Source organism: Macrotis lagotis, chromosome 2 (genome assembly GCF_037893015.1).
Source record: "Macrotis lagotis isolate mMagLag1 chromosome 2, bilby.v1.9.chrom.fasta, whole genome shotgun sequence".
Lineage (NCBI taxonomy): Eukaryota > Metazoa > Chordata > Mammalia > Peramelemorphia > Peramelidae > Macrotis > Macrotis lagotis.
This window is the reverse complement of record NC_133659.1, coordinates 64205113-64231560: the sequence shown is the minus strand read 5'-3', so window position 1 is coordinate 64231560 and position 26448 is coordinate 64205113. Positions and strand designations below refer to the sequence as shown.

Here is a 26448-nt window from a genome sequence, read left to right as displayed (position 1 = left end):
TCACAATGCCAAAGTTTCTGTGGTGGTTCTCAGGTTATTCCTGGGCCTCCCCCCCCCCCCCCCCACTGCCCCTGTGCTGGCTCTCTGCTCTCTGCCCCTGGCTCACTCATGCTCCCCTGAGACAGACTTTGTTGGTAGATATATTCTTCTCCTAGGTTCTTTTTCTGGGTTTTTTGACAGTTGAAATTCTGTTAAGAGGCATGATTCATGCTAGTTCTGAGGGAAAGCCAGGAGACCTTAACACAGTGCCTGACTTCTCTCTGCCATCTTGGCTGGAAGTCAAGTTATTATTTTTTTAACTGAGTTAATATTTACAAAGATGCTTATGCAGAAAGTCACTGAAGAGAATTTAAGAGATGGGTGAAGTTATTCATTCATTCATTCATTCATTCTTTTGCTTAAAAATATTGAATGTCTTCCATAAGTGGGGAATTTTGCTAAATTAATATTAAAGACTTTTCCTTTATGGAGCTTACTGTCCATTATGAAATTAGGTAATACAAGGAAAAAACTTTGTAATAATACAATATACAAATTTAAATTATTAGCATAATTTCTTTGTTGATTATGATTATGATATCCCTGAATGCTAACAAATTGTGACTTAGAATTTAACTTGATTTGGAAACTGAGATAACAACTCTATTAGCTTGAAGGAAGGGTTGATTGAAGATGCAATTGGTAAAAGATGAGTAGGCCTATTTAAAGTCTTATGTATATATGAAAGTAGAATGATCCCCTTATTAATTTATAAGTACACCCCCCCCACCATGGCTTTAAAGGGACTGCTTTCCTCCACAGCAAGTAGAATATTGCAGAAGTAAAATGTAGGACTGATTAAAAATTCTTTATTATACCAAGTATAAGATACTTTTTAAAAAGAAGAATGCCAAACTCTTCCATTCAAATGAGCATTATGTCTCTTGAAGTCATAACATAATATTGGATTCATATCTAAATGAAGCTACCATGGCCAAGAACATTTGGAGGGAACTTCTTTTTTGGAATTATATTTCAGTCATTCAGGAGGCAAGTCTATATACTAAGGTGGATCGAAGGTAGCATGATAAAGTGGAAAGTGGAAAGAATATTGAATCAACTTTGTTCTTAGTTTTTCATCTAGTTAGCTATGTGCCTCTGGATAAAGCATTTAATCTCGGTGCTTCAGTTCCCTCAACTATCCAATGAAGGAATACTAAATAATCACTTTGACACTGCTTTCTCTGATCAAGCTGAGTAAGAGTGGATTTAGTTTAAAACAACAACAAACATCATGGTGTTAATATTATTAAGCAGTGAGAAAGGTTTACATATGTGATTGGTAAATGGACTTTGAAGGAAACTCCAAAAGAAAAATTTCAAAAGGTTTTTGAACGATAGCAACATTGTGAGAATATTACCTCAGAAAGGTCCCTACACTGATAAGACATACAGGTTTTAGTAAATTTATAATAACTACAAATCAAAGCCAGCCCCAGCCCAAGTTAGTCACATTTGAGTCCAGTTGTGAATTTGGATGATACAGTAAGGGACAGATGTAGAAAAGGTGAGAAGTCTTCAGAGGAGAACTAGAGAGATGATCAAACAGTGGGAAAGGAGGCCTTGGGGAATCAGTTTTAAAAATAATGGTGATTCCATAGCCTGCAAAAGAGAAGAGTTAGGGAGAGTGTATCTAATCATTTAAAAAAAAATAATGTCATTTAACTCTAAGAAAAAGGACTAACCTCTATATCCTTGTTTTTTAACATAAGAAGTTTCAAATGATGTCTTGAAGGACCAGAGAAAGAAATGAGGAAGAATTTCCTGTCAGTAGTTTTTCAGATGGTGAGAATGCAGTAGAATGGTTTTCAGTTCTTTGAACCTAGAAAAATTTGATTTTGCTTCCCTGGCAGTCTTTTTTTTTTTTTAAACACAACACAAACTGCTTCAGTGAGCTCCACATGCTATTTTTTTTATATTTCATTTAAGTTCGGATCCTGATCTAGGATTTGAACTTCTGGTCAGTGGGTATCTAAAAAGATGATAAGTGCTAAACATTGATTTAACTATGAATTTCTTGAATTGGAGACCAGTGACTTCCAAAGAGGAAGAATATTTGTCTGGCATGAGGATTGCATCCACATGAAGTTATTTGGGTTCAGAAGAGGTTCCAGGAATAAAAGAAGAAGGTGATGGAAAGGAGTTTCAGGCATACTGGACATCTAAGACTTTGAAATCTCAGCTTGGGAACTTTCTAGGAAAGACCACTCAAATTACAGATATGCAAAAATTGCCATGAAAAATGCCAAGAACCACAGAGTTTTCAAAAGCAGAAAGCCCAAAGAACAAGGGTCTTCCTCATTTTTGTTGGGGGGATCCCTGGTCTTTGTTGCCTTGATGATCCTTTTTCTCTGGGATAGAATAGCTTCCCGGGCTCCATCCCATTTCCCTGGCCCCATGAGACGGAATTGGATTGGTGTACATGGACCAAAGAAAACTTCCCAAGCCAGTTTTGGATCTCTGAGGAATAGGGACAGAATATTTGGCTTGACTCCAGAGAAGCTGGAAATTTCATCCATGTACTCAATATATTGCACTTGCAAGTTGATGTGTTGACTAGGTACATACCTAAAGACAAAAGATAGAAAATAAGAAACCTGTCAGTGGTTAAATTTGATACTAGCTTCTGAGTTTTGCTTTGAAAATGAGTATCTTCACCTAGTATTTTAGCTGGAAGCAACTAGAGATAGTCTTCCCCAATCCTTTCATTTTATGGAATTATAGACAGAAATACAGAGAAGTGAAAATCACACAGTTCAACAATGGCAGAGCTGACATTAGCATTTAGATTTCCTGCCGCCAAATCTAGAACTTTTTCTGCTGCACTGCACCTTTTGGTGTATCAAAATTTATGGCAAGGAGGACAAAATGAGAAAATAGCCCTTTGTTTCCCTTTGTAAATTCACCATGTCTCTTTTGTGTTCTTGAGTGGTTTTAGTTGTATTTGACTTTTCATGACCCCATTTGAATTTTTCTTGGCAAGGATACCAGAGCAGTTTGCTATTTCCCTCCTTTAGCTCATTTTTTCAAATGAAGGATTATGACTCTATTTTACAAACAGGTAATCCCTCTCAATTCTCAGCTTTTGAAGGGTAGGTTCTTAAAGTCATTTAGGTTATAGTTGTGAAGAAAATAAGGCAATAAATAGATTTCAAAGTAATATAAAATGTTTAAATGGTATACTATCATTGTGATATTTTGATGATTGACAATAGCCTATTTTTAGTGGGTTTTTTATTTTCCAATAAACTCCAAGTCCAGCGCACTCTATCCTTCAAAGTAGTCCTCACTGAACACTTATTCCAACAATTTTGCCACTGAGCCAAATATTTCAGAATTTCCTTTGAAATTCCCTTTAGAACCATATTATGAGTCACTTAGACTTATAACAGGGTCCCACTTTTCTTTTTCTTTCGGACAGAAATGCTAATACCCAGTTTGGCCACTTATTTATACAACTGATTTCTAAATGACTTTGGACTTTTTCTCAAACCACATGCTCAAAGAACCAAGGCTTTAGTTACCATTGGTGATATTCAAAATACTGAGCTTCAGGCAATTCCAAAAAAAGAGACTCCTTAAAAAAAAGATCAGAGTCAATGGAAGTGCCATTGTAAGACTAAGTTCTTAGGTTCGTGAAGACCCATGTGGCTTTATAAGTTCCAATGTATTTGGTTTTTTTAGGTTTTTTTTCAATTTATTTGTTTTGTAAATACAGTAGCTATGACACAGCTCATGAATAAGTTCCTGAAGTAATAGAATAGAAGTAGTTGATTTAGGGTCAGAGAAACTAACTTCAAATTCAGTTATGCGTATTACCACCTATCTATCCTTGGACAAGTCACTAAACCTTTCTGACCCTCAGTTTCCCCATCTGTTAAATTAGATCATTGGAAAGATAATTGAGTTTCCATAATCCCAAAGTGAATTAGTCAAATAGTACTACCTTATCTATATATCTAATCATAACGTGGCTTTTATTTTTTTCACTTTAAGTAGATTGTTTTATTACAGGAGGTAATGATGAAACTGATACAAAGCTCATATTGATATGTGCTTTACAATTTTCAAGGTGTTTTCCTCAGTCATATGAGGCAGGTAGCTTGGATGTTATCATTCTCATTTTACAGATGAAGACATTGAGGTATTAAGTGGTTACATAAAATAAAGGAGTGGGGTTTGCATCCTATATTCTTTCCATTTGTATTGTGAACACACAGGAGAGCATAGATATTTATATATATACACACAAACACACACATTAGTGTATGTGTGTGTGTGTGTGTGTGTGTGTGCATGTATAAATGTATATTTTATAGTGATAAAGTGGATAAAGCACTGGACTTGGAATCCAGAAGACCTGAATTCAAATCCCTTTCCTCTAGGAGCTTACATGAACTGCTGGGCAGCTTCTGGGAAACCAGTCTTTGGGTTTCAGGGAAATTATGGGTATGGAACTGAGTAGCATAGATCATCAAGTGATAGGTTATTAGCTGTGTGATCCTGCACAAGTAACTTAATCTATTTACTTCTGTTTCATAATCTATAAAATCAGGACAATTATAACCTCTTCATCCCAGGGCTATTGTGAGGATCAAATGAAATAGTAATTGTAAAGCACTTATGATAGTATTTGCCTTGTAGTAAGTCCTATATAGATATTAACTGTTATTGTAGAAGATATCAGTTCCAATAAACTCTTGGGTATTTGACTTTTGTTGTAGTTTGTGGTATGGATGAAGAGTAATGATTCAAATTTTTCCTGAGGTCCTTTCTAGTTCTAAATTTATGATCACTTATCCCTATATAGCTTTCCCTTTGACTCACATAAATGCCTATTGGCAACTTGCAGTCTAATAAAACATTCAATTTTTTTTTTTTAGGTTTTTTGCAAGGCAATGGGGTTAAGTAGCTTGCCCAAGGCCACACAGCTAGGTAATTATTAAGTGTCTGAGGTGGGATTTGAACTCAGGTACTCCTGATTCATTCCAGGGTCAGTGCTCTATCCACTGCACTACCTAGCTAGCTGCCCCTTCAATATTTTTTTTAAATCACTTGAATTCTTTTTCCATCATCCAAAGTGAATGCCTAAGTTGAAAGAAGGTTCTCATTTGCAAAATAATCATTTGTCTAATTTGACAAATGAAGAAATTGATGCTCAATAGTTATTTATTTATTTATTTACACAGCTAAGGTATATCAGAGCAAGGACTTGAACCCAGATTCCCTGACTACAAAAACAATACCTTTTCCTCCACCATATTTCTTGTTTAGCAATCCCAAATAATAAAAGAGTTTAAAATAAAAATTCACCAGCACCTACAAGGATCTCTTTTCCTTATCTCCTCTGGCCCTTACTATCTGTATTCCCTTAAGTTTCTTATCTTTTTAGATATATATGTCTTATCTGTTTATCTAGCTTGATTGAGTATTGTCCTTTGTAATCAAAGAAAATTATGACATCAAGTGAATGATGACACTACATGCATATTATGTTGATTAAAATGAGGGGAAATGTATAAAGGTTCCTCTCACTGCCTCTTCCAGAACTGTCTTAACTCAGTAGCCTGATAGTATAGGAAATAGGACTTATGGTGTTTGTCTGGGTGCAGTGGAAGACATTGATCTTTTCGGATATAGGTCTTTCCTATGTCATCCAGGTACCTTGACATCACAGTAATGTTGGACAGAGAGTTAGTATGATAATTTTATGGCTATAATCTTTCAACAATAGGTTAAAGCTAATTTGTCTCCTAATGGTCTAATCATCAGTATATTAATATTTGGTGACAATCTTTCATAAGGAGGGCAAAGTCAACCTGTTACTTGATTGTCTTTGCTACTCAGTTTTGCAACCATACTCTGCCCTCAACTCAAAGACTTTGGGACATGGATTATGTAAACTCCAAGAAGGAAGGGAAGTTTTATTCTTTTTTTGTATGCTTTAATGATTAACACTATGCCTTACACATTAAGAAAGGTCAAAATATGTTAATTGGCTGTTGTCAGATTAATTACTCATTAGGATCCAGTTTTTAGGAATTCAAGTGTAATACATGAAAAGAGAATTTAAAATCAGTGAAAAAAATCTCCCTAAATTAAAATATATGATTGGATGCACTGAGCCTTGAATGATTGGGTTATACCTTTTCTCATTTTTCTTTATCTTTTGGATAACATCAGCCATCATAACTTCTTCTGGAGGGAGCTTGATAAGACCTGAAAAAGAGTCAATGGAGGGATCTTCACTTTTCAAATGGAAATAATATAATCCTTGTGAATGGACCTGATGGGTCCTTTACCATATGCCAATATCAGAGCAAATTGATAAGATTCAACAGAAAAGACTAGACTAGAATTGTGCCTAGTTCCCATAATGGAGTCTGAAGTTACTGGGGGAATAAGAGAAAAACAAAACAAACAGACAAACAACAAAAGCTTTTAAATGCTGTATGAGAGACATGTCAGTGAGTTACCCATAGACTCAGATCTATACTGAATTGATTTAAAGGTTGAGTTTAGCAATATCCTTCTTTTGGGGGAGTTTATCAAATTAGACTCAGTTATATCTGAAAGGGTACATTAACAAAACTGGGGGATCTTTGTAACCTGACAGGTAGAGCTGTCAGGAATGGACTTCAGAGTTCATCTGCTTCAGGGACTATCATTCTTCAAGCCAAGGACTAAATCTGGCTGGACACTTGTTTTTGTGGATCTGCAAGTCACCCATTCTTAGTTTGCTGGCCGTACAAAATAGTTTACCACAGGGAGATGTTATATTTGACCTTCAGGTCATAGCTTATCTTCTCCTGATTCTAATTTAATATCTTAATTTTATAACCTAACAAGTTGAGGATCCTAGAAATTAAATACCTTGCCAAAGAGCATTTACTAACAGTGAAGAGCAAAGCCAGGATTTGCAATGACATGTAATTTCTGTGCCTTTACTAATATATATGTATATGTAAAATCTGCCACTGTATGGTTATTGTATTGTTTAGTCATGTCTTAGCAAAGATACTAGAGTGGTTTGCCATTTCCTTCTTCAATTCTTTTTACATTTGAGGAAACTGAGGCACAAGGTTAAGTGACTTGCCTAGAGTCACACAGCTAGTAAGTATCTGAGGCTGGATTTGAACTCACAAAGATGAATCTTCCTGATTTCAGACCCAGAACTCATTTTATAGATGGGGAAAATTGAACCCTAAAGACTCAGAGGTATAAGCAGCAATGCTAAACTGTGAGCACAGATTCAAGTTGACTCCTCAATCCTGTCATCCTCAGCTATAACCCATTCTCTTCACCACCACATTGAAACTCAACTATCCATCAAACTGAGTTATATTAAGTTGAATGTTATTAATAGACATGGGAAGCAGGAAGGGGCCATTATCTGAATTCCAGTGTCATCAGCTCAGAGAGTAATGTCTAAATGTTTGGAGCTGGTAGCACTGACCAGAGGTCCCTCTTCCATTAATCACATTTTCCCTCTTACCTTTAAAGACTCGGGTAGCCCCTCGGACCTGCAGCTCTGCAATTGGCATGATGGCCCCCAGAGGCTGGAGAAGGCCAATTATGGCCAGTGTTGGCTTTTCCAGAAATGGAGGGAAGACATATTTGTAAAGGGAGACATGGTTGTTCTTCATTTTGAGAATAGATTCCTCAAGAAAGGGGAAAGAGAAGGAATAACCTGTCGCAAAGATAACAGCATCAATATTATCTTCCTTGGTACCATCTTCAAAAATCACAGCAGTTTCAGTAAACTCCTTCACATTTGGTTTTATGCAGATCCGGCCAGAGATGATAGCATTGGGGAGGTCATCACCCACAATAGGATACTTGCTGAGGAACCTGTTAGGGGAAGTTCGAGAAAGCAGGGGTGAAGGCAAAGAGCTTAAATATTTGGTTTATGCAGGTTCTCCAATAAAATGCTAATAGTGATTCAATCATTCAGATAATGATTGATCTATCAGAAGCTACTGGAATAAATACCCTTTGGTCTCTGGAGCAAATGAGAATATAGTGCTAATGAGAGAAAGTTGGAGGAAGACCTTCAAAGAATTTCTTCTTGGACTAGGCATTTTATGACTCAAGTTGTTTAGCCAGATTCATGGTATTCAGAAGCCAAGAGGGATATATAATTTTCTCCAGACCTCTGGAAATTCAGGGGCCATAGCATCATTCTAGAATAAGCCTTGACTTATGGACAACTGATTCTCTCTTGACTATATCTAGTTCTGTGAGGAGAGCTAGGGGTGGGAGATATGTCTGTTGATGTGCATGAATATTCTACATATGTGACCTAAAATAGTCCATCATTAGGTATTTAAAGGATTACCTAGAACTTCTTTATAATTGCTTGTGCCTCTTCCCTAGAATTCTTTCAGAGTGTGTCTGATGATTTTATCTCTTCTCTTTCTTCTACACTGAGTAGAAATCATCACATTTCTCTTCCTAACTTCTAAATGTTGATTTTCCCCAAGATTTATGCCTTTCTTAACTCTATATTTTTTCTCTCTTCTCTAATAGAACTCTCATCTGCTCTCTTGTGCTCAATTTCTGCATGGATCACCATGCTGCCTGCTCTCCATGGAATGGTCACTCATCATCTAGGTAAACTAGGTGGGTCACAATGGATAGAGCACATGAGTTGGAATCCCAAAGTCTTGAGTTCAAATCTTGCCTTGGACACTTAATACATGCCACTTGGCAAGTCACTTTTTTGCTAAAATGGGAATGATATTAATGTAGTAATATTAATATTAATATCTTCTACTCAGTAATTGTGCAGATAAAATGACATGACATTTATAATGTGTTTTGAACATCTTAAAGCATTGTGTAAATGCTAGATATAATATTTATCATCGCCATCATTATTATTTGTGGATTTTTCCTCCATTGATGTAGACAATAACTCACTTCACATTGTGTGGCTCTCATCCACACTCTTCCACAATTCTTCCAGCTCACTTGATATTTTGTGGCTATCAAGGGAGGACACAAGCTACTCATCAGTTATCCTTTCTTCCTCAATGACCTGCCTATCTTGTTTTTCACCTCCATGATGCCTTCCTGTCATATGACTATTTTCATTGCTATTTATAAACATATGAGAAGAAATGTTGCCAAATGGTTGGAGATTTATTCTTGCAGAGAAGGAAGACTTCTGACAAGTTTCAATCCTACCAATCTTTTTTTTGCTAGTTATGTAACTCTGGACAAATCATGCAACCTCTTAGTGACCCAGGTGCTTCTCTAAGACTATTCATTGTAGAATATTTGCCAATTGTTTGTGGTACAAAAACTCAAAGTTGGGGCCCTAATCACAGATCTCTCAGTCACCACTAAAGAATTTGTACCTTTATGCATAATGAGATGAATTTCTTTCCCTATGGACATTCCTGGCTAGTACTTCCTATTTCTAGAGCCTGGAAGCTATTAGTTTCATTTTTTCCCCCTTTCTCATATTTAGTTATTTGGAAACTTTCCACTTTTGTGATGATTTAAGTTTTTAAATTATAATTGAAAAATTATTTGAACAAAAATATCATAATTTTGAGAAAAATGCAGTTTTTAATTCTTAAATGTGGTTCACATATCTACCCATCTCCATCAACTAAAGTAAAGTTTAGAATTGGAAGGAACTTATGTATCCTCCAGTACAATTTCTCATTCAATAAGGATTGTTATCAATAGCCTTCATGACTAGAGATGCAATTAGGCCTGGCACCCAGTGTCAAATCAGTTTTTTTTGTGGGGGGAGTCCATTAGGGGCCAAATAGAATAGCAATTTAGACAAGCCCCAGGGAAGGCAGTTCAACTATGGATGTAATTTTGTCAGGAGACTGGGTCCCACCATCCTTTCCCCTTCCTTGGTTTTTACTGTTCACAATAACACACTATTTCCCTTGTATGCCTCCTCCAACCATCATTACCAACAAATTCTCTATAGGTATAGGCTAGCATAAGGCAGAGAAGTGCAGGGATGGTGGTGGTGAGGTGTTGAGATAGTGATCTTCAGGTGGCTATGTTGGAAAAAATAATAATTCCCTGATCAATGTTGATACCTGGAAAAAATTCTCAGTTGCTCTTCCCTACTCATGGCCCTGTCCTTCACAAAATGGAAACTTCTGAATTGAATATTGGGTCTCTAAAAGCAAGACTTACAAGAAATTCAGAAAATTTAAAAAATCTGGAAAGTGATTTGGACCATATACCATCTCTCAAGACTTTAGGTTACTATTCTATTACTACATTTCTGTATAAAACATCTTTTCTGAGAAATAACATTTTAGAATGACAGTCAATACCTGTGGGCAGGCTTCAAGCCATAGTTTCTGTGATTGAATCTCGAATTCAGTTTGTTTTCTCCCCACATATTCAGTATACACAGAGGAGTAATATTGCGGATGATGTTTCTGAAGCGAGTAAAGTATGTAGCATCCAATGGGTAGCCATTGTCCGAAACACGATTGACCACCCATGATCCTGATCTGGTGCTGAGGAAAATCTTTTTCAAAAGGCAAAAAACTTCAGATTAGATCAATGAGCTTTCAATTAAATTATTTCTGTAAATAGGAATAGAAACATGGGATAAGAGGGTTTCATTTTGGGTCAAGCTACCTTCTTGTCCTTCAGAGGAGGACAGAATGGGGAAAGGAGTGGAGATAGAGAAGAAGGGAAAATTAGGCAGACTTCAAGAAATACCATCAAGTGGACTTTGGGACTGATAATGTGCAATGTTTCACTACATCTTTACTATGATGAGGGGAGGTGGGATGGAGGAGGACTAAAACTGGAATGTAAAATGTGGCATAAAAATGACAGGATAGAAATTCCCAATAATCCCTCATTTAGAGAGCCTGGAGTAGGTCTTCAAAAGAGCAAGCCTAGTAGCAGGTTGGAATAATTTGAACCTTTTTCACGGCATGGCTGAGATCCACAGTGATATCTGCTCCAGAGTTCCCCAGGCCAATCATAACCACTCTTTTATCTCTGAAATTTTCAGGTTGTTTGTATTTCCAGCTATGCAAGATTTGCCCTTTAAATTTTCTTATACCTGTAAGGGTGAAAACCAACAATAAAAAACTTAAAGATCCTATCTCATTCCAAAGTAAAAAAGCATTATATATATATATACTATACACACACACACACACACACACACACACACACACACACACACACACACATATATAATGAAAAATTATTTGAACAAAAATATCATAATTTTGAGAAAAATGAAGTTCTTTCTTCTAACTCATTTATATATATGTATACATACATATATATATATATATGTGTGTGTGTATATGTATTCTTTATAAATGTTTCTGCTATTTTCAGAATAAAGTTTGAGGGAGTAGATGAGGCCTGAACTCAAGACTCATCTTCACCACTAAAATAGACATGTCACCTTGAGTAAGACATATATTACTATCCCACACTTTCTTCCAGGAATTAGGTTCAGTCTACAAATGAGCATTATTAAACACTTAATAAGAACCAGGGGGAGATGGGAAATGAAGAAAGATACCATATAAATAATAAAGTACATACCAGATATTTACTGAGAGATCTAAAATAAAGTACTAGGGATATAAGACCATATAAGGTCAGCTAGGTAGTGCAATAGAGTTCTGGGATTGAAGTCAGGAAGATCTGAGTTCAAATTCTGCCTCATACATTCAACTCTGGGTAAGTCATTTATCCTCTGCTTCGGTGAAATGGGGATAAGAAAAGCACCTGCTTCCCAGAGTTGTGTGGTTCAAATGAGTTAAAAAATTATAAAATGTTTAGTACAAAATCTGATACATAATAACTGTTATATAAATGATTATTTTTATAATTATTATTGCTATTATTATGTATTATATATCTAGTAGAACCTCTGAAGTCCAACCATATTAGGTAATTTGAAAAGGAAAGGCATTCAGGGCTGACTGGGAAAGATTCTTGCAGAAAGTGAGATTTGAGCTGAATCTTAAAAGAAGCAAAAGAGGGGCAGCTAGGTGGCGCAGGGGATAAAGCACTGGCCACGGTGTCAGGAATATCTGAATTCAAATCCATCTCAGACACTTAATAATTACCTAGCTGTGTGGCCTTGGACAAGCAAAAGAAACTCAGGTAAAGGAAAGGTTAAATTCTGCCTTTAATTAACTTGTCCTGGGAGAATTTATGCAAGTCAGTTCCAATTTTCTTGTCTAAAATTAGGGGATCAGACCAGGTAACTAATGAGGTTCCTCTAGATCCAAGATCCATAATCCTTACCTTTTAATTTAATTTAAGACCTCTTTAAAGTGTGCATCCTATATTATTGCTATCAACTCTCTCTCTCTCTCTCTCTCTCTCTCTCTCTCTCTCTCTCTCTCTCTCTCTCCTCTTTCTCGCCCTACTTACCTACCTATTTACTTACCTTTCTTTCTTTTTCTTTCATCTTTCTTCTCTTCCTTTTCTTCTTCCCTCCCTCCCTTCCTTCCTTCCTTCCTTCCTTCCTTCCTTCCTTCCTTCCTTCCTTCCTTCCTTCCTTCCTTCCTTCCTTCCTTCCTTCCTTCCTTCCTTCTTTCCTTCCTTCCTTCCTCTCTTTCTCTCTCTCTCTTCTTTCTTTCTTTCTTTCTTTCTTTCTTTCTTTCTTTCTTTCTTTCTTTCTTTCTTTCTTTCTTTCTTTCTTCTAACTCTCATTTATTTATCTCCATCATTTCTAGCTCTTTTTTCTCTATCTTTTATACCTCTATCATATATCTACCTATGTCTATACTACTACATCTTATCTCTCTTTATCTCTGTCTCTCTCTTCCTCCCTCTCTCTCTGTCTCTCTTTCTCCCTCTCCCTCTCCCTCTCCCTCTCCCTCTCTCTCTCTCTCTCTCTCTCTCTCTCTACATTATCTTCTTATGTGTCATATACCAATTGGATTTAAGCTCCTATAAACTCTAGTAAGACAGAATGTCCATAGACCACTTTTGCTCAGTGCTTGTTAATTAAACAATTTGTTTAAGTACCTATTATATGCAGTATTTGGGAGGCTCAAAAAAAGTATGGGAGAGAAGAGGCATTAGAGTGACTGTCATCTGAAGGTCTACAGAGCCGTTGTGCTGACCTCATTGCTGTATGATTGTGAAACCTGAACAGTCTACCAGAGAACCATGTTAGAAAACTGACTTGCTTCTATTTCAAGTCTTAGGAAGATTCTGAAGATCACCTTGCAAGAGAAGATACCAGACACTGAGGTCCTTTCTTGAGCTAAACTACCTAACATTCCAATATTACTACAAAGAGTGCAACTACGATTGTTTGGACATGTTAGAATGCCAAATGTATGCTTGCCAAAAAACCTATTTTATGGGGAATTCACATAGGCCAAGCGCTACAGGTGGATCAAAAGAAATGATACCGAGACACTGTGAAAGTCTCAATGAAGAACTTTAGAATTGATTGTACAGCATTGGAGACCCTGGCACAGACCGCCTAGCATGGCGTGTCCTCATCAGTGAGGGTCCTGTGTTATATGAGCAAGGCAGAATTGAAGCAACTCAAAGGAAATGTGATATACAGAAATTTGGAGGGGGCACCTCAGGTGTTCACATGGATTATCTGTGCCCAACCTGTGGTAAAGCATTCTGAGCTCATATTGAGCTGATCAGTCACAATCAGACATACTGTAATTTGTCTCAAATATAATGATGTCACGTTTGTCTTCTTTGATAACAGAGGACGAGAACCAATGGACCAAACAATCAACTGAACCAACCAATCAATTATGTGCAGAACATTGTGCTAGCCATAATGGAGGGAAACTAATTAGACAAAACTTTGGTTAAAAAAAGAAGTCATTCAGGAAAGTCATGTCATCCTTCAGGAAAGGGTTGAGAGAAGTAGATAATATGGAAAATAGATGAATTTTCCTCTAGTGCCCTTGGAATGTGAAAAGTCTTAAAGAATGGTCTTTAATACAATATGAGATGCATGAGGGGGTTTCCTGGGAAGCCTGTTGGAAGGAATTGAATAGAAGGAGGCACAGAGGGCTCTGAATTTGAACCATTTCAGATAGCATCCTAGAGGGATGATGTCAGATATCCACTGGGATACTGGAGGAAATAGGGTATTGGGGGAGCTCTCAGTTCTGATTCAGGCCTGAAGGTCTTCATAGTGGAGGTGACATTTGGACTGACTTTTAAGAATGGATAGCATCTCAACACTTTTGAGAGTAGAGAATAAGAAGCCTAAGCAAATTTAACAGTATGAAGAACAATCTAGAACTGAGAAAATACAGTGTGAAAATGAGGTGGAGGTGAGAAGCTCTGACTTAATGGGAGGATATAGAGTAGATGAAGGGATTAATGTGAAATGGGGTCCAGATTTGTAAGGTGTTGCCAGATGGTAGAGACCCTTGAATATTAGGTTATAGTATTAGGCAACCATTGAAGAACTTTGAAAAGGAGTCATATACAGTTTGGCATAATGAATAGAGAGGCAGCCTTGAAGTCAGGAAGACATATACTCAAAGGTCATATCTTGATTGTGTGCCATTTGCAAGGAAGGTACCAATCTGCATTGGTGAAGGATTTTTCATTACTGGAAGTTCTCCATATTACTATAACTGATATCTATTATTTATCTAGATTAAATCCATGTGTAGGGAAGTTTTATTTAGCAGTGGTACAAATGGAATGGAGTCACAGACAATTTAATCATAAATTAAAACCATACCATTCTGTACAATATTCACATCTAGACCTCTCATACTGCATTTTTCCTTCTGTGTTTCCTTTTATCTTGGAAACCAGGGTTAAGTGACTTGCCTAGGGTCACATAGGATCTGAGGCTGGATTTGAACTCAGTTTCTCCAGACTTCAGTGCATTATCCACGATGCCACTTAGCTGCCCTAATACAGTACATTTCCAACCAAAAGAAACCAAAAGTATGGATGAGCTGTATCAGCTTTGCATTTGTTACCCTAAAAATTAATAATTCAAATTTTTTTTTCTCCCAAGACAAATCTGAGAATTTATCCTATAGTTTTAATGACCTTTTTTTCCTTTTTTATTTGAAATTTCAAACATGCAGTCATATGAGAGATGACACTCCCCCAAAATAAAAGTCACCTGGAAAAAGTGATAGTGGTAGGTAAGGTTCAACATGATGACCAGTGCAAACCAGAACAGCATCAAAGATAGTTGATTCCTTTATCCCAGAAGACTCAGTGATGACATTCCATTGACCAGTGGTAGAGAAATCTGGTTGCTTTGATACACTGAGGACAGTGGTCTAAATAAAAAGCAGAAATATCATAAGTGATGAAGATTAATTGATTTTGGCATAGGAAGATAACTGTTGCCAGTAACCCTGATAAGGAGACTAGCCTTTATCTCTTTCAAAGATTATATGTAGCCAGCCCTTAAAATGAAAGACTACCCTGGTCTTCTGGACCTTAAAACTAGCCTTCAAATTAGAGAATTTGTATTGTCAGAAAGAAGTCCATAACCAGGTGAGATTTCTTTTCGGTAGAACAATTTAGCCTTCCTGAAGACAAAAATTCTATTTCTGAGTCTCATCCTAATTGGTGGAGTCCCTGCTATGGGTGGAGTCCCTGTTACCAAGTTTCTACTTATAAGCATCTGACTTCCTGGATTGCCAACTTCAATAACATAGTAGTACCACATGTCATATATCACCCAACTTTACTGTCCACCATTGGACCCTTCGGATACAACCATTGATCTATCTTGACTTCTAGTCACCATCTGCCAGATTGACATGACAATGGTAACTTTTATAAATGTTTTTCTGTTGGATTGTCCCAGTTCATTCCAATACACTATTTTTTTCTTCCTCTGCACCTAATTCTCATTTTCCATGAGATAAATCTAGTTTCTGAATATTAGCATTCTTTCGCTGACTTTATCTACTCCCAATCAAATTCTAGTAACTGGAATATATGTAAATAATCTTAAATCTTTCTCAAAATGTGAATTCTATAATTACTAATATTGAATTAAATTGTTTCTTTAAGAATTTGTATAATTCCACTAAAGTATATTATATAATAATAATAATATTATATCACATATATTATGTATTATAATCTATTTATTATTGTATTTTTGTAATAGAAATACATTATGTATATTATACAGTATATATTATATATGATATATTATAAACTGATCCAACAGCTGCTCAGTTGGGTCCCATTCTACATGAAGTTGGGTCCCATTCTACATGACCCTATTTGGGTTTTTTTTGGACAAAGATACCACAATGGCTTGACACCTCTTTCTCTAGCATCTTTATAGATAAGGAGTCTGAGGTGATCAGGGGATCAGGGTTAAGTGACTTGCCTGGGATTACACAGCAAGTAAGTGTCTGAGGCTGGATTTGAACTCAGATCTTTCTGACCCCAGGACTAGCACTTACCAGCTAAAAAAGTGTGCAGCACTAATTCTTTGCAAGGCACCCTGATAGGACCAGGGAAATAAAAAAGACAAAAATGTGAAAAATACACAGACACACAAAATCCCTTTGAACAGTCCATACCTTCAAGAGACTTGTTCTACTAGGGAATTACTCCTGGTCACTTGAAGAAGTGGAAGAGATGATTGACAATTGTATGATGTGGAAAGCCCTTCCTATAGCACACAAACTGAGCTTTAAATGAGGCAAAAGAGGCATAAATGACTTTGCAAGAACATAGAATCCATGTCAAGGGGAACAATAGGCAAAAGGCTTGAGGTAAGCATGAGCCAAATTATGAAGAACTTTAAATGTGATGGTACTGTTTTCTCTACACAATACAGTGTTCCCCTTGCCTTACCTTAAAACATATATATGGCAGTAGTCCAAAGTGTTTGGCATATAAACGGAAGTAATCCATGACTTGGCTATTGTGCATGTAGTTGGGATAATCTTCTGGGATAGGAAAATCACTAAAGGTCATCATCTCCTTAGATGTATTAATCGTCAGGGATTTATAAATGCTGGCTCTTCCCTCGGCAGTTTCATCCTTCAGGAAACAAGCAAGTCAACATAGTTTAATTTTGTCATTCAAGATTAAATCCATAAATCTCACAAACCCCTGGTTTCTTACATCACATTGACAAACGACCACCCTCAGTCCTTGGAGCCTCAAAGAAGCATCAAATTCTCTTGAAAAGAGTCTTCCTAGACCATTCTTGTTTCTGTCTGTACAATATTTGCTCTATAACCAATTCAATGGAATATAACTACTTAGATCTTTCTAGCATAACTATATGAATTACCACAAGAGTCTAAGTGCAGAAAAGTAAGTACTTCTCTGCAACTGGCATTGGTTTAGTTTAAAATTAGCAGCAAGGGGTAGAAAGGTTTTGACATTTTTTTCCTTGAGAATCCTTGATTAAAAATTATGTTTCTGCTCTCTGGTCAATAGTTTGACAAATGAAAATCATTGAAAAATAAAATATATTATCTTAATATAATTTAGTTATTTAATATACTATTCAATTATATCACTAATAAATACTGCCACACTTTATACTACTGCCTCTTTATAATTCAAAATTAATTTATGATGGTTAATGTTTGTTTAGAGAAGAGAATTTTGCATTGAGAATCAAGACATCTAGGTGCTAACCAACTGTATGACAATGGATGTCACATAACAGCACTTTATCTGTAAAATAGGGTTAAAATACCAATCCAATTTACTTCACAAGGTTTTGCAGAAGATAAAGTGAAATAAGAATTACGGTCCTTCTGAAAATTGAAATAACTTTTTAAAGTACTTTTATTGGCCTAAGAACTTCCAAGTCAATTTCTGACACTTCTGTAGAAAATGGGGAAAAGGAATTTTTTTAAAATTATATTTCTGCCATGATTTCTATCTCTTTATTGAATGTAGTCAGTAGTCATAAAAATGAACAATGATTCACTCTACAAAGAGATGAAGGGTAAATTGGGGAGTGAAAAAGTGATGGGAAAGTGGATATATGGGTATTACAGAAGCACATTTATGAGGATAGTCTGGGTGAGGGACTAGAGGCTAAGATGCATAAACTTTGAAAGAAGTAAATCATACATTTGTCATAGTAGTGCTGGTGGTCATAGTAGAACGTAAGAACTGACACTAAATATTTTAAGGACTGTCACTTGTGATGGGGATTGAATATGTTCTGTTTGACCTCAGAAGACAGAAATAATAGCAATGATAAAAAGAAAAGAGGCAGATTTAGGTGTGGTATAAAAACAAAAACCAAAGGGACGGCTAGGTGGCGTAATGGATAAAGCACCGGCCCTGGAGTCAGGAGTACTTGGGTTCAAATCCAGTCTCAGACACTTAATAATTACCTAGCTGTGTGGCCTTGGGCAAGCCACTTAACCCCATTTGCCTTGCAAAAACTTAAAAAAAAAGACTTCTAAAAACAAAACCCAAATGGAATGAGCTGTAGAGTCTTCTAAGCTAATGAATAAAGGTCTTTCGGGAGCTGACTTGTTGAATGTTGTTGAAGAGATGTTTATTCAAGTACAAGTGGGACTAAGGGATTTCAGTGGTCTCTCCCAATTCTGAGGTTCTAATTATCCTTAGGAAATTGTGGAAGGGATCACATGACCAGCAAGTTAGAATAATGGTTTTTAAGCAAACTCCTTCAATCCTACAATTTTAAAAGAAAGAAAATATGGTGAGATATAAAATAATTACTATAGATCCAACAAAATTAGAAGAAAAAACACCTGCAGCAAGGTAAGCTACCCATGAATGAATGTCCAGGAACTTTAATAGTCAGGTGGCTCACACAATTAGCCTTCACACCTAACCAAGGAACATTTACAGACAAATTTGCAGTCTTGTGCCTGGGGTCTTAGAATTAGGTAGGGGATTTACAACAAGATCATAAATTCCAGAAAAATATTCCAGAGCCTGAAAGATTTGGTATTTTTTTTAAGACTGGAAAATCTTGAAGCATAATCTGATTTTTATCATTTATTGTATTTTCAAGATTTGTTACAAAATGTTCTGCTATGCAGTTCAGTTTATTTGGGCACCAAGGATAGAATTCTGGTCTCATTATCTTTTTTTTTTCCTTTATCAGTCTTAAATTCTATTTCAAGAAGGAAGGGAAGGCAGGGAGACAAAGTGGAAGGATATGAAGACAAAATGCCTGAGTCTTAATATTGGCTACTTAAGTGGTTGTGGGTAAGTCCATTCCCTTCTCTGAAACTCAGTTTTCTCATCTATAAAATGAAGATGTTGTAACTGATGAACTTTGAAGTCAGTTCTATATTCTATAAATAGAAGGTAAATTCTTTAGGAATGGAAAAAAATAGAGATAACACGATTCAAAATTATAAGGACTTTGGAGATTTTCTAGATGAAGAAACGGAGATTTATAGAGGTTAAATGATTTGCCCAAGATCACACAGGAAACAAGCAGATTAGAATTCAGGTCTTCTTACCTCAAATCTAATATCATTATCCTAGAATGTCCCTTCTAGTTCTTCATTTCGTTAAAAAAATAGATTTTTAATCAGATTCCATTAGTTGTATTGCCAGTACTTCTTAGCCTGAACAAACAAACAAATAAAAACCCAGACCTAGCTAGGAAATATTCCTTACTTGAAATTTCCAGAGTCCTCCGATATCATCATTTTGCTCAAAGCAGGTGGGCTTAAGCCCCTCATCCAGACAACACTTGAGGGCTGGGAGGCCACAGGAGCCAGCACCAATGATGGCAACTCTCTTTACCATGGTCTCCTGTATCAGAGGGGAAAAAAAAGAAGACAAGTCTTCTGATACTTACTTTTTCAATGATAGGGGTGTAGGGGTCAATGTAGGGTTACTACAACTGTACTTTCTGGTGAGAAGGAATGAAACAACTCCAGGCAAGAAGAAATGATCATTTCTATCTTTGCTTTTCACTCAGAAGATTCTAATTTAGTTATCATATGTTGTAGACTATTGGTGTCATATATGGACTTTGTATCTCCCCCAGGACACCAAAGTCAGTTCTTAATAAATGACTAGAATACAAATTCCCAATGATATATAAGCTCCTTAAAGGTAAGAACTATTTAATTATTGTCTTCACATTTCAAGTGCTTAACTGGAGTTAATAGTGAATTTAATATTATTGATAGTTAAGAATTATATTCTGAGTTGTTTGGATAACCAATTTTCAAAGAAAAAAATTGCAAGAAAATTAGAGTAGACATAATTTAATATTTTATAGCAATTCAGAAAAAAATGATTCAAGATCTCCTACTGCCTTGGCCTTATCAGTTCTCACTGATAGTAATTGAATTGATATTGACTTGAATTGAAAATGCGTATTGAATGAATTAAGTTGGCAGTCATCCATTTTTGTGTCCATTTGCAAGTTGCAAATCAAAGAAAATTGCCCTTTACTAGTAAAATATACTGACTCACCTAACTTCTAATTCAATCATATAATGAGAAATCTCACATCAAGCATCCTTCACTATCTTTCTCATCTCATTTCCTTTCTCCTTTCCTCATATTTTTTCTTTTATTGATATTCCCTAGAACTGTATCTAGCACAGAGAAAACAGTTATTAAATGATTGGTGGCTTGACTTGATCACATTGCAGTAAGTGGAGAATATCTGAAAAAAATTCCTTGCACTGAATTTTTCTTTTCTGTTGCCTAGCAGATTGGGTCAAGAAAGACTTTGTAATACTACAGAAAATCTTTCCCTTTTCAATGTACTTTGATATAATAGATTTGGACCAACTAAGTAGCTGTGGGTTCAAATTTTGTTCTTCCATTTTTAGAATATAGAAACTAGACTGTGTTACTCTAGTGTGTAACTCTGACAATGATATAAGAACCCTATCACAACTATATAGTTATAAACTATGTAAAGCACAAGAACCTTACAGTTTTAACAACAATTGGACCATTTTATCATTCTATGGTACTTAGAAGAAATGATCATTTCCCTCTTTGCTAGGGCATCAGTTGATGTACTAGCCAGGGGAAGATTTCTATATTATCATTTTGGAAACTGGATGATGGGAATTGTTCCTCTGACTACTATCTTCCATTTTATCAAAGTAGCACATACCTCTGGGCTTTGCTAATCCTAATGCTGGGACATATTCCTTTGATTACTATCTTGTATTATATCAAACTGAAATTTCTTAATAGCATGCACTTTTGTGCTTTGCTAATCCTAGTGTTGGGAAATGTTCCTTTGACTACTATTTTCTCTTCTATCCAACTGAAATTTCTTAATAGCATGAACTTCTGTGCTTTACCAGCACAGTGATAATGCTTGAATCATGCTTCTGAATCGCTAAAACATTCAATTTTGCTTTAATTTTAATGTAATTTTTCCTTTGAAAATTGACAACTTTATCATTCAGATTATAGCTATCAAATCTTTATTAAATAACTATGTACCAAACATAATGGTAAATGCCAGAGATAAATAAAAAAACCATTCCCATTTTCAATAGCTTTTCTCTAAAAATCAGACCATAAACCTGACCAAGAGTCTCTAGATTTATTGTACTTTTCCATTTTGTTTCTTGTCAAGATCTAATTAGAAAGTCCACAAGGTCATCAGTGGAGTAATGATTGTCAGTTTGATAAATATGATACTGATTTGATATGTTATTTAGATCAAATTGCTCTCTTCTACCCAACAACAGTGTCCCTCAGTATGCAGAACAATACCACATCCCAATTAACTGAGTAGCTCAAATTGTAGCCTTTATAGAGATTAAAATTGTGGTTGTTTTTGTTTTCAAAAGAAATAATAACCAATGAAGAACCAGTAATTGAGCCAGATATTAATCTATATCTATTAAATGATTTCTTCTGGTAATAACTAGGTAATTTAATAAAAGTATCATTTCGTTCATAAGAAATCAGAAGTGCAGTGAGGATGTCATCTTATTCCATGCCTTGAATACAATTTTTTGGGAGGGGGAAGGAAGAAACTAAGTTTAAAGAATTTTTTTTGAGCAGCAAATAATGACTCATAATTTTCTTTCTTAGATTATTACACATTCATCCTAGGGCTAGACATCAGACTCATAGATTTTAAAGCTGGAAGGGACTTTAATGGTCATCAAATCTATCCAACTCCTTCATTTTCCAGATAAAGAAACTGAGGCTCAGAGACATCAAGTGATTTGTTCACTTCTTATAGCTAGCCAAATATCTGAAGCACAGTTTGAATTCTAGTCCAGTGAGACCCTTGAAAGCAAGTCAGGGGCTCATTTGTCTTGTTCTAATGATTAATCTTTGTATCCCTAGTTCTTAGCATAGTATTTAGCATATAGCTGGCAATTAATGAACATTTGTTGGCTTGACTTGCCCCTCTGCCATCTAAATTTCTCAGTCACACCCGTATAAAACACTAGACATGGAGTCAGGAAGAACTCAGTTCAAATCTTGCCTCCCACATTTGTGAATTATGTGATCATATCCAATTCATTTAACCTTGGACACCGAATTTCTTCATCCATCTTGAAAATGACCTAATAGTGCCTCCTTCATAGTATTATTATAACATATAGAAGAGATAATATTAAGTTTGCTTTGCATACTTAAAGCACCATGTAAAGCACTAGGTTATGATATCATCAATAACGCAGGAAATATAGAACAATAACATTAGCTCTTCCATTCCTTAACCGTGTAACTGTGGGCAAATCACTTTACTTCTTGAACTCTGACTTTCTTCATCTGTAGAATTAGAATAATCATAGTTGTACTACTTACCATGGTGCTTGATTATACTCACAGCAGTGCATAAAATGGAACAGTTCAGATTTTTATAGAACTTCTCGATTATGATGTGTTTTATGAATTTTATTTCACAACTACCCTATGAATACTATAATGATGGTAATCATTCATATTTATAATAATAACTAATGCACAATGCTTTAAGGTTTATAAAGTGCTTGACCCATTTTATCTTATTTGATCCTCACAACATTCCTGTGAAGCAGAGACTAGTGTCAATCCCATTTTACAAACTCAGAAAATGAGATATTTAGTGACTTGCACATGGTCACACAGCTACCAAATGTTGGAGGCAGGATTCAGACATGGATCTTTCTGATTCCAAATTCAGGACTCTGACCAGGCACCTCCTAGCTGACTAGAGTTTGGTAATACTTTAAATGTTATAAGCTATTTTGTTCAACCCATCCCAATAAAATATTATCCTTATCTTGAGGTGTAGGGACTAGAAATTGAATCTCAGACTCTGGACTAATGTCCATCCAGAAAGTGGTGAAATTTGCCTTATACCTTTGTGCCTTTCTAAAACAATAATTAAAGTACTGACAATAATAAATAATAAAAGCAACAACATTAATAAACCAATGAAAAGATTTCAGTGGAATTTAGTAAAACAATCTAGATAAATATATCTTGGTCAACCAAAGAAAACAGGAAGAATGTGTAACACAATTGCACATATATGCCTCTATTAGATTACTTGCCATCCTAGAGTGGCAAGAGGGAAAGGTAGAAGGGAGAAAATTTTACAAAAATAAATATTTAAAATTATTTTAAAATTTAATTGGAGGGGGTGGCTAGGTGGTACAGTGGATAGAGCACTGGCCCTGGAGTCAGGAGTACTGAGTTCAAATGCGGCCTCAGACACTGAATAATTACCTAGCTGTGTGGCCTTGGGCAAGCCACTTAACCCCATTGCCTTGCAAAAAATAAAAAAAAAACATTTAATTGGAAAAATAAAATGGGAGGAAAGAGGGGATATAAAAGGGAAAGAGGGAAGTGTTTTTTTAAAGTAATTGAAAAGAGGACGGAAAAATTTATCCTATTTCCTTTGAACCCCTATTGGACCATTACTTAACTCACCAGGGATCTGGGAGCATTTTTAAATACAGTATTGGGGAAGAAGGAAACACTCACCAAAAGTTTTCAGAGAGGAGCTTTCACGTTACAGCAATCACTGTAAAATAGATATGAATTGAGGATCTTGTAAGTGCTTTCGACTCAGATTTTGTCTAACAACAGGCAGGCTTCCCTTTAAATATCATAATCTTGTGTTGAGAAGTGTCAGCCCCCACCCCTGCATTTCAGGAAGATTTATGAATGTAGTTCTGTTTTTCTCAAGATGTTTGAAAGAACCCTCCTTATCTTTTATTTTTCCAAGCAAACCCCATAGATTATCTCCTCCTTTTCCTAAAGTGTACTAATACCAATTCATTTTATTATCTCCCTAGAGAATTCCAGGTAATGGGATCTGTTCCATTTCATTTTAAATTATCATTGAAATTTGGAAAGTCAGGGAGTTTCTTGCTCAACAAAGAAGGGGGAAAAAGAACACACTGCATCTTTTCTTTCAACCCACCAAAGAGAATGTTGTTCAGTCATTTTCAGTCATGTCCGACTCTTGGTGACCCCATTTGGGTTTTCTTAACAAAGTTACTGGAATGGTTTGCCATTTCCCTCTCTAGTACATTTTATAGATGAGGAAACTGAGGGAAACAGGATTAAATGACTTGCCCAGGGTAACACAGCTGGTAAGTATCTAGAATCAAATTTGAACTCACAAAGATGAGTGTTTCTGACTTCAGGTCTGGCTTTCTGTCTGCTGCAACACCTAGCTGCTCTAAAAGTTAATGTAAAAACAACTTTGTAAAGAATGAGACCAGTGGTTCAGAAAGGTCAGAACCAGGCTTAGGGAGTGATGGTTAAAGACAGACCAAGGATTTCTAGCACCTGAAGACTTAGCAGAGCCACCAGGGTCAGACAGATTGCTCAAAGTAGATTCCTCCCAAAATATGTATACTTCATAAATTATCTTTCCAGAGAAATTGATCTAATAACTATTCCCTAGAACAAGATATTTCAACTTCCATAATAGTCAAAATGACAGTTGTTTTTAAAACAAAGTTGTAGTTACTGTATACAATGTTCTTTTGGTTCTGCTCACTTTGCTTTTCATCATTTCTGGTAAGTCTTCCTATGTCTTTCTTAGAACAATGAACTCATCATTTTTATACTACAGTAGTTTTCTATCACAACCACACACCACAACCTATTCAATCTGCTTCTAATTGATGGGGATCCCTGTAATTCCCAGTTCTTCTCCATCACAAAGAGAATTGCTATAAAGATGTCACCCACATTAAAAGTTATAATTGCTATCTGTGAACTTTCTTCTATTTATTTTTACTCACTATTTTTCTTCTCAGCCTCTCTTTTTACTCTATCCTATTACTTTATCTTCTACCGCTACCCTACACTTCACCCCCCTTCTTGCCCCAGGACCAATATTAATCTTAATCTACACAATCCTCCCAAAATCTCCCACCCTCTCCCCTATCTTCTTAAATCCCAATCCATATACCCCTCTAAATGTCTCCCACCCTATCCCCCAGTTTTTCTCACCTCTTTAGAAGTTTAAGGGACTTCTAAACCTCTCCACATATCTACCTTGCTTCCTCTTCAACCCGAATGAGAGTAATATTTCATTATTACCAGTCCTCCTCCCCAACCTGCTTCCTTTGTATTAGTTCTTTCATTCATACTATGTTTATGAAATAATTTCTTCTTTTAGTTTTTTTCCTACCCAATTTTGTCTTTTAGAATCGCCTCATCATACATAACTCAGCTCTAACCTTCCTTTCAAATTATCTTAGGAATGATAAATTTTAAGAATACTATTACTAATAATAACTAATACTAGTTACATTTTTTTAGGTTTTTGCAAGGCAAATGGGGTTAAGTGGCTTGCCCAAGGCCACACAGCTAGGTAATTATTAAGTGTCTGAGACTGGATTTGAACCCAGGTACTCCTGACTCCAAGGCCGGTGCTTTATCCATTACGCCACCTAGCCGCCCCTAGTTACATTTTCATCAAACAAAAGTAAACATTTTGAATTTAATCAGTGCTTTATAATTAGTCACTAATGATTTCCTTATATTTCTTCTGATTTTTTTTGTTATAAATACTTGAAAGTCTTTTGGGTCATCAAATATTCCCTTTTTCCCCATTCAGTATTATACTTAGCTTTGCCATATAAGTTATTCTTGCATGAAGCCCCAGTTCTTTTGCTTTTTGAAATGTAATATCCCAAGTCCTATGGTCTTTCAGTTTAGAAGCTGCGGGGTCTGATGAAATCCTGATTGTTTTCCCACAGTAGTTATACTGTTTTTTTTCCTTGTTCCTTGCAATTCCCTTTAATTTGGGAATTTTGAAACTTGTCTATGACATTCCTCTAAGTTGTCTTCTTTGGCTGTCTCAGGTGATGATCACAGGATTCTCTTTGGGGCAATTTTCCTTTACAATTTCTTGCAGTGTTGTATCCAGATATTATTTTTGACTAAAATTTTCAAATAGACTGATAATTCTCATATTATCTCTCCTTGATGGTCCCTAGATCAGTTGTTTTTCTAAGAAGATGCTTTAGATTCTCTTCT

The 26448-nt window shown here is 35.9% G+C and overlaps 1 protein-coding gene across 1 annotated transcript; it reads right to left on the bottom strand.

Annotated features, from left to right (window-relative positions):
• Positions 1-674: 674 nt before the first annotated feature.
• LOC141512780 (flavin-containing monooxygenase 5-like) lies at positions 675-24015 on the bottom strand. Its single transcript, XM_074221989.1, has 9 exons — positions 23932-24015; positions 19633-19770; positions 16855-17043; positions 15146-15308; positions 10959-11101; positions 10353-10552; positions 7535-7890; positions 6186-6258; positions 675-2607 (listed from the first exon to the last, which is right to left on the bottom strand). Exons 2-9 carry the CDS (start codon positions 19762-19764, stop codon positions 2253-2255), a joined length of 1611 nt encoding a protein of 536 aa, XP_074078090.1. The 5' UTR covers positions 19765-19770; positions 23932-24015; the 3' UTR covers positions 675-2252.
• Positions 24016-26448: the final 2433 nt, after the last annotated feature.

Coding starts and splice junctions, on each gene's coding strand:
- LOC141512780 (XM_074221989.1), bottom strand. CDS start 19,764: ATGGTAAAGAGAGTTGCCATCATTGGTGCTGGCTCCTGTGGCCTCCCA. Junction 11,102..15,145: donor ACCACTATCACTTTTTCCAG/GTGACTTTTATT, acceptor TCACCCTTACAG/GTATAAGAAAATTTAAAGGG. Junction 6,259..7,534: donor GGCTACCCGAGTCTTTAAAG/GTAAGAGGGAAA, acceptor ACTCTTTTTCAG/GTCTTATCAAGCTCCCTCCA.